At 37.3% G+C, this 9,821-nt stretch overlaps 1 protein-coding gene across 1 annotated transcript in view; it reads left to right on the top strand.

The window, feature by feature from the left end:
- The window catches only part of ADGRG6 (adhesion G protein-coupled receptor G6), a 147,844-nt gene that overhangs the window by 57,093 nt on the left and 80,930 nt on the right, over positions 1-9,821 (top strand). The window contains 1 exon segment of the mRNA XM_017896413.1: positions 8,785-9,126. Within this exon segment, the coding sequence (XP_017751902.1) occupies positions 8,785-9,126 (342 nt within the window).

Genomic DNA, 9,821 nt, shown 5'->3' on the forward strand with positions numbered 1-9,821 from the left:
AAAAAAAAAAAAAAAAAAAAAAAAAAAAAAGTGTCTGTGCTGGCCTGTGCAGTGGCTCATGCCTGCATACCTGTAATCCCAGCACTTTGGGAGGCTGAGGTGGGAGCATCACTTGAGTCCAAGAGTTTGAGAGCAACCGGGGCGGAATTTGAAAACCCCCTCTCTAAAATAAAAAAAAAAAAAAAAAAGCTGGGCATGGTGGTGCATGCGTGTGGTCCTAGCTACTTAGGAGACTGAGGTGGGAGGACTGCTTGAGCCCAGAAGGTTGAGGCTTCAGTGAGCCATGATTGCACCAGTGCACTCCAGCCTGGGAGACAGAGCAAGACCCTATATATATATATATATATATGTGCTAAACACAAATCCAGTTATTTTACTTTTGCCACATTAAAACCTTTTTAGTTTTCCTATTGCTGTTAGTATAATTTTTCATTTTCTCTAGCATGGCTTGCAAAATCCTGCAAAATCTTATCTCTGCCTACTTTGTCTTTATCTCTTATTTCTCTCCACTTTACACACAATGCTCCAGCTGAACTAAATCTTAAGTTACTTGAACCATCTATGCTCTCTTGTACCTGATGACCTCACTGCCTGGAACACTCTTTTCTATTTTGTCTCTATCTTCCCCCTTCACTTGGCTCACTCCCAAGCTGCATATTTATGTCTCAGTGTCTTGCTGATTTGGTTAGAAATGGTACTGTTTCCATGAAGCCTAATCCCAGACTATAGTATGGCACTCGTCTGCTCTATCAGAGCACCTGTTCTATCAAGAACACCTGTTCTATCAGAGCAGTTATCACATTGTATTATCACGATCTACTTATCTGCATTTCCAATAATCCATAAATTCTGTAAAGTCAGAGATTATATGTTGTACATGACTGTATTCCCAGAACCTAGCACAGTCCAGGCACATAAATGTTTTATAAGTATTAAGTGCAGGGATGTGGGGAGATGAGAAGAGATAAGTTAGGAAGAGTGAGCAGGGCTAATAAGGAGTGAGTGCTGTGTATGTCAGTCAAGGGGCTTGTCTTGTTGGATCCCAGAGAAGATTTGGAGTTAGAGAAAACTTACCTTCATACTTGGATATTGATAGATCTTTCTGGTAGTGATGTGAAGGATGAGTTAATTGCAGGTGACAAGAGTATTGACAAGGAGACCAAACTTTTATCCAAGAGAGAAAGGATGAGAACCTTAAACAACAAGACCTTAAACTATTGGAATGAGATGAGGAGATTTAACAACTGTGAATAAAACAAATGTCATAGCCTTTGGCAAATTATTTGAGACGGTGTGGGAGAAGGAAGAGAGAAGGGATGTTCAGAGCCCTAGTTTGGATGATGTTCATGCTGCTAACAGTTATGAGGAGGATACAAACATTATTTGAGGAATGATGTTTGGACTGATGGCTCTGTGGGATATCCAAGTGGAGATATTGAGTAGGTATTTGCAAAGCTAGGATATGGTGCTCAGTAGCACATGTATGGGATCAACATTTAGGTATAATAAGGCTTTTGTTCAGATGAGATTAGCCAGAAGGAATGAGCATATATAAAGAAAAGCTGAACATAGAGGAGAGCTCTATTAGAGTACTGGCTTGAGGCACACTTGGTTGCAATGAGCAGAAATCAACTAAAATTAAGTAAAGTAGTAGGGTAGTAGGTGTAATAAGAATTATTGTCATATAATTCAAGGACAGGCCACAAGAAACAGCTCCTACCCTTCATTACCGGATGTGGAATGGCTGGAATTAAAGCCCCTCTGTTTCTCAAAGGTCTGGTGTTCTCTCATCTCTGTGCTCTACATTTTCTTTTCATTTATTTATTTATTTAATTTTTATTGAGACACAGTGTGATCTCAGCTCACTGAAACCTCCACCTCCTGGGTTCAAGCAATTCTTCTGCTTCAGCCTCCTGAGTAGTTGGGGTTATAGGCATGTGCCACCAGGCCTGGCTAATTTTTGTATTTTTAGTAGAGATGGAGTTTCACCATGTTAACCAGGCTGGTCTTGAACTCCTGATCCCGTGATTCACCTCAGCCTCCCAAAGTGTCGGGATTACAGGCGTGAGTCTCCACACCCAGCCTCTACATTTTCTCTCTTACCCTTTCCTCTGTCAGCCCCTCAGCTTCCTATATTTCCAAGTGGTCAAGGCAGCTGCTACCTTTGAATTTCTATAATGTCATCATTCTTCTTTTTGTCATTCTCTGGATAAATTGTGTGTGTCTCTAACTTGAAATTCTCAGAGAAAGACAGCATTGGGGTGATTAGCAAAGCCCGTAGTTTGGTTCCCTTCAGGTCAGGGGTTTACTCCTTGGACCAAGTAGTATGAAGATGACAGCAAGAACTGTGAGAGGAGACAGATCCTCTTGGGAGAAGTTGTACCTATGAAGATTGAGTAGCTTCTGTAGTAAACTGTTATTTAAAGCAATACTTCTCAGAGTTTAACATGCTTATTAATTATCTGAGAATTTTGTTTAAATGCATAATTTTTTTTTAGTAGGTCTGGGTGATTCTGCATGTCAACAAGCTCTCAGGTGATGCCGACGCTGCTTGTCTGAGGTCCTCTGGCCAAACAGAAAGGATTGTAAAGCCAAAGGTAGCAGAGGCAGTGCTTGGAGAGGGCTGAGAGGGCAGGAGAGAAATGAGGAGAATGGAGAATTTGTGGGTAAGAGACTGTCCAGAAGCAGCGTGTGCTCGGAGGCATCCAATGCTGGAGAGGGTGAGCAAAATAAAAATGGAAGCTGCTTTAGTATAAACACTGTGTGAAATTTTGTAAGTTCTTATCAGCTGAGTCCAAAGGCCTATGAATTCGCCAGCAAGAAGGTCCACACCTGGATTAATCCAAAGTTGGGGGTTTGCAGGAAGAGAATAAGGTACTTGAATGGATATGTTAACCAGGAGGTAGATTTGGTGATAGACCATGCAGTTTATGTTGTTTCAAATTATTCAGTGCCTTTAGATTTTTTTTTTTTTTAAAGCTGGAAAAGACTCAACCATTGCTTGAGAGAGAATAGTTACCCATGAAAATATGTGTGGGTGTGTGTACATATGCATACCCATGTGCTTGTGTGTCTAATCCTCTTGCAAGTGATGTATATCTACATAACAGGCTGACTCTGGAATGATTTACAACAGTTCACTTGTTTGGATCTTCAGAAAGTATTATCTTTTGCAGTCAGACATGGAATGTTCTCTTGCCAACGTGATTATGGAAAGACAGAACTCAAAGTTTAAACATTAACAGGATTACAGAAGAAAGAGATGTGTTTGAGTGTGTGGTGCATGTGGGTATCTTCGGAAATTCAAAAAATTGCCAGTCTTAATGGTGCCTCATCAAGGAAACTTCAGTTCAACATCTTGTTAATTTTCTAGTAATGTCAAACTTAATTGAACTGATTCAAGTAAGCCGGTACCCTTTGGAACTCATGCTTAAAGTCGTTGAAGTAGCTTCTTATTCAGGGTGTTTCCAAAGAACGTTTTGGGGTTGACCCATTACAGAGGGAAATGGAACAATTATCTGGTTGACTCAGGAAACCATTGTTTTAGGAGGAGTGGGTGAATGAACTGGTATTCTGGCATGGCTGTCAGAAGTTCTGGTAGGGGACTGGAATGACCAATGTAACCGTGCTTTAAGAAAGACCCTCCTCAAGTGTGGAAATGCTATTTTTGAATGCAGAGCTTGAGGAGGAGTGGTGAGGGTGGTGGGGATGCTTGCCAAGTCTGTCACATTAACAGAATCACAGATGTCACAGCCAGATTGCCTTGGATTCCATGCCATCTTAAAAAATATGGATAGTGGTCTGAAATCACTTAAAATAGCTAACTTTGATGAAGTCATCCATTTCTGCATATTATCAATCATGTAATACATGCCAGCATCTAAAATGTTACTGATGTTTTACATTTCAGTGGTGTTACATCTGATAGCAATTTACTTAGATCTGGAGAAATGGTATGTGGCTATCCTGGCTCTTTACTGACTTAGGTATTAGAACTGATTCTAGAATTGTTAGTTGCTGGCCCTTAGGTTTAATCTTTAGAAGCCACCAAGACTGCTAAATATTTTAAATGTTTTTAATCAACAAATGAGCTTTTCATGTGTGAGAACTCAGTATATCCTCATGGATAATTCAAATAATGACTGAATAAATGCAGAACAAGCAGGCGACTTAAGCTAAATTTTCTGGAGATAATTTTCACTGGCCAGGTTTTTCTACAGGCTCATTAGCTGCAGTTTTATGTATGTTCAAATAAAGATCAAGGTTTACTTAAATGAATTAATTTTGTTCACCATTTAACGCAGTCTAGAAAAAGCAATTATTCAGTACCATCAACATATTTGTGTTGAAAGAAGCTAAAATTAATCTCCATTTTGATTTGTCTCTTGGGATCTAAAATTCTTGTTTTAAAGAGACTTTAAAGAATTGGCATTTGGATTTTATAAAGAAGTACTTGTGGCAAAGGTAGTATAAGAATCCAAGTCTGAGATATTTAAAATAACCTCACAAGGTAACGGTTATTAAATCTATATCAAAATGTTATATATCAATTGAATTAGGCTTTGACATGACTGGAAGATTTTTCATTATAGATTAGAGTTTCATTGAAAAATAAACTTTTGTAAATATACACACAAGTAAATTACTGCTAAATACTTGTAAGCATAGGCAAGAACTGAGGGTGGAATTTGGTTTGTTGTTTGTTTGGATTACTTGAAAACCTTGCTTTTATAAATTATCTGTAAGAATATGTTACCATATCTGTCTTTGGATTTGGATTCTTATACTACCTTTGCCACAAGTACTTCTTTATAAAATCCAAATGCCTATTCTTTAAAATCTCTTTAAAACAAGAATTTTAGATTGAGCCAGATGCTTTGAACTGGGTAGCTTTTAGCGTATGTGTTAATCCTGATTTTACCAATACCTCATTTAGTGGCTACTTCAGTAACCATCTGATTAGGTAGCCCTGACTCTTACGAGAGAGCAAAGTAATTACTTACTAAGCTAGCTCATAGTGTAGGAATCAGTTAGCAGTGATATTTGACTACTACAAATTGGAAAATTCAAAGCACTATATTTCATACTTCCTAATACTTTTTATTAAAATGTTTCCAAATGAGTTTCTTAAAATATGTTTATTTTAGGGCTATGAAACTATTAAGAAATTGTCCGTTTAAAAAATGTCTTTTAAAGAAGTACTTGAGCTCACCATTTTGGTCTGTGTTTTTTGTTTAAGTGTGGCAACTTTTTTTTTTCCTAGAAAGACACTAGGCTTACATTCAGAAGGGCTGGTTTGAATTTTGGTGCTGCTATCTATTAGATATGTGACTTTGTGCAAGTTTTCCAATCTATATTAGCCTCATTTGTTTCCTCTAAAGATAGAGGTGGTAATAGTTCTCAGGGTTATTATAATGTTAAATGAGTTATATGTGAAAGCTTGTTATTGTGAATTGCTCTATGAGTATAATGAAGAGGATGATATTGTGTCTAGTTTAATTGATATTTCATCTATTTAAGACAATTATTATTTAGTAGCACTATCTCTAAATGCTGTCTAGGCACTGAAGGTAAGAATCATATAGAAGAATGTATCAAACGTTCTTCTGAATTCATGTTATGAGTGTCATCTTTATCTTGTTTCTATCCCTCTGAGTGCCTAAGGAAAAAAGAGATTCTACTAAGGTGGTGTCCTATTTTACCGCTCTTAAATTTTTAATGCACTGATTTTGTGTTATAGTAATTATTAATAATAGCCGACACTTAACTAGTGCTAACTATGTCCCAGGTACAGCTTCCAGGACTTTCTAATATTAATCCATGTTATCCTCCTGGTAACTCTGGGAAGTGGTTGCTATTATCACCACCAGTGTAAAGGTGGAGAAACTGAGGCACAGATAAATTAACTTGTTAAAGATTACACAGTCAGTGTTGTCAGTCAAATTTAACTCTCTTATACCCTTGGGTAGGCATGGTGGCTCAGGCCTGTAATTTCAGTACTTCCAGAAGCCAAGGTGGGAGGACTGCTTGAGCCCAGTATTTTGAGGCTGCAGCGAGGGCCACTACAATCCAGGCTGGCTGACAGAGAGATACCCCATGTCTAAAAGATAATAATGATAATAAATTTTCTTAAACCCTTTCTTCAGCTTGTAGGGAAGAATTTGGCAAAGATAATATATACGATAAAGGAAGTCATGCACATTACTTGGGTCTTGGATATAAAAGATGGCATCTTATCTTGGAAAAATGATGCTGCCTATCTGCATGTTGAGATGACAGAGATTGTTGCTTATTTTCCTTTATATTTTTATTTTTAATCTCCAATGTCTATAACTGGATAAATTATTGTTGATTTACTAGGATGACTTCCCTCTCCTGAACCCAAGGCAAAATAACAGTCCTAGCCATCTCAGTCCTGTGTTGTGAGTGATGTAATTGGAAGAAACAGCCCAACACCCCACCTGAAGAGATGTTCCAGAGCACATGTACTCTATTTTCTTTTCAGACTTAGAATTTGACTTGGTTATACTGCATGGAGTCTTTCTTTAATTTAGACATGGTTCCCTTCATTTAAGCTACTCATTTGTTCATAAATTTAGCAAATTTTATTGAAGAACTCCTATGTGCCAGGGGTGCTGTGCAGTGCTGGAGAGTAGAATGGCAAATATGACAGTCACACACCCTCTGCTTGTTGAGTTTACAAAGTAGTGAAAGAAGATTGACAATAAGAAAATCATATCACAAATGGAAGTAACAGAAGTCCTCTGAATAGCGCTACAAAGCAGAGGAACATGATGCTCCAGGGATGGATAAGAGAAGGCATTTGGCAGACACTTGAGGATCATCGTTTGTTTTCCATAGTCTGTCTTTGGTCTCGTACAAGATGTCAGAGACTTAAGGAGGAAGAGCAGGAGGAGGGCAAGTTAAAAAGAATGGATGGGGATAGAGTTGGCATATTGAAACATTGAGTAATACAAAGTGGCCACAGAGAACAAGAAAAACCTCACTTGAGCTGTGTAAAACATCGAATTAGTCCTTGAATATATCACTTTGTCATAGAAGAATAGTAATATTTGTAGTAACTACCATTTTTCAAGAAGTGTTACTGCATATGCATTCTAGTCAACTCAGTAAAAGAGGGAGGGATATAATAAATTTAGTTATTTTCATTAGTATGTTTAAAGTATTTTATTGTTTGAAAGTTTATATTTCCATTTAATGGCAGTTTATCCAGTATTTTGGATAAATGAGATCACTGCCTTCATTTATATAAATATGTCAAAGCAATGTGCATATTAGTTGCAAAAGCATCTCTGGACAGGAAGATGGTAGACCTTGGTTTCTGATTCCAACTGGTGGATAAATAATAATTGAGAACAACCTAACTGTTCACATTAGTGAAAATGAGATAATAGCATTTCCCCTGTCTACCTCAGAAGGGGTTTTCTTTACATATTTCATTCAATTAATATTTTTTGTGAACCTTATACTGAGAACAAATAGTGATGAGCAAAGGAGACATGATCTTAGATCTTATAGGACTTACATTCCATGGGAAAAACCAATATTTATTTACAATGGGTCTTAATTTTTCCTTTCCTGTGACCTGCGGTGCTATTCTCTAGTGTGCTCATGGCATGCTCCCTCACTTCATTCAGTTGGGTCTCTCCTCAAATGTCACCTCTTTGGAGAACCACCATCTCTAATATTCATTTCAGTCTCTCCTTATCCTTTGCTTTACTTTTCTTCCCCACCTTTATCTCTCATTATACTTGTAGTTACCTTTAGGTCCAACACTGAAGTATAATAATCCTTTATCCAACCGGGCATAGTGGTGCACACCTGTAATCTCAGCTACTCAGGAGGCTGAGGCACTAGAATTGCTTGAACCTGGGAGAGAGAGGTTGCAGTGAGCCAGAATCATGCCACTTCCCTCCAGTCTGGGCAACAGAGCAAGACTGTCTCAAAAACAAACAAAAAGATTCCTTTATAGAGAGACTTTGTCTTTCCTGCTCATTGATATTGATATATATTATTTAGAATAGTGCATGGCACATAATAGACTCACAATAAATATTTACCAAATGAATGAGTAAATGAGATGAGCCCACAAGCATATAATTACCAACTGTGACAAACAAATGGGGTAAGTGAATGTATTTTCAAAACTATCAGTAATCCATGTTTGCAAGGTGATGCTATTTATTTGAATTTCAGAAAAAAAATACAGTCTGCCAGAAGATAGCTTATTATTTTTTTGTATTTGTAGCTTTCTATTAAATTATTTATTTTCTAAGAGTTTCTCTTCCTTTATATCCATGATTTGTAATACTGAACACTATCTTTATGGTTCTGTAACCCCCGCCATCCCAGTTCAATTACTGTATGGAGTAGAGATTCTTAATCTGGGTCAGTGAACCTTTGTGAAATTCACTGTTGCCTTCTGAGGCCTCATTGTACTCCTTGAAATTGTGTGTAACATGTGTGACCCCTGCTCATTTTACTGGAGAGAGTTCCTATAACTGTCAGATTCTCAGATTGTATAACCTCCCAAGTTTAAGAATCATTGCATTAAAATTTTTTATTTCCCTTTTACTTTTTGTTGCTCTATTGATGGTTCTTTTCCTCCTCAAGAAGGTTTCATTTTCCATTTATATTTTATGATTGTATGGTGGTATTTTTAAATATTTACTGCTCGATTGTCCCCAGTGTGTGGCATTCTCAGTTTATTATATGCATCTGAACCCAGACCTTCTCTCTGTCTTTCTTTTGTCTGGCCAGCAGTGTGGGGATGTGCCAACTGCCGAGTGGTTTTGTCCAACCCTTCTGGGACCTTTACTTCTCCATGCTACCCTAACGACTACCCGAACAGCCAGGCTTGCATGTGGACGCTCCGAGCCCCCACTGGTTATATCATTCAGATAACATTTAACGACTTCGATATTGAAGAAGCTCCCAATTGCATTTATGACTCATTATCCCTTGATAATGGAGAGAGCCAGACTAAATTTTGTGGAGCAACTGCCAAAGGCCTATCATTTAACTCAAGTGCGAATGAGATGCATGTGTCCTTTTCAAGTGACTTTAGCATCCAGAAGAAAGGTTTCAATGCCAGCTACATCAGAGGTATGTAAACCAAAGGCAACGCCAACCTTCTGCTTTTGTTTAACATGTTCTGCAGTAAACACAAGGACCAGGAGACAGAGTTATGCTCTTTTATGTGAATGTGAATGATTAGGATTGGGATTTAAGAGCAAGAAGTTGTTAATATTCTCTGAGCATTCTTGTTAGCAAAATATAATTACCAGATCCAAAATCTAGTTACAGGAGAGTTGAATTCTTTTATATTGTTTATATGCAGAACATTTAAAGGCTGCTTGGAAGACACTGTAGATATTCCACTGCTAATAATTAAAACCTGTAATTCTAACATCTCTCCACTGAAAATTTAAAACATCCCTTTTAGAAATCATTTCATTTTGGGTTTTATGATGTTGTCCTTTTAAGGAACTATGGTATGGAACAAATACAGAAAATGAACAGTAAATTTTTAACAAGCTATTAACAGTTTAAGCTAATAAATAACACAGCTTGAGGAAAGCCCCTGAAAATGGCTAACTGAAGGAAATAAGGCATATTTTATTAAATATGTTTTCTATATTCTGGCACAACATGACATTTAAATAATCTTTCTCTCTAAAACCTGTGTTTCCCTAAAGAAACTCAAGCTTCGATATGACGAGACTTATACTGTTTTTTCTGTGCTTTCTAAGTAAAACAAACAGAAAGGTACAACTATAAAATGATTTATACTTTTTTTT

The sequence above is a fragment of the Rhinopithecus bieti genome, unplaced genomic scaffold, assembly GCF_001698545.2.
Source record: "Rhinopithecus bieti isolate Rb0 unplaced genomic scaffold, ASM169854v2 scaffold_28542, whole genome shotgun sequence".
Taxonomy (NCBI): Eukaryota; Metazoa; Chordata; class Mammalia; order Primates; family Cercopithecidae; genus Rhinopithecus; species Rhinopithecus bieti.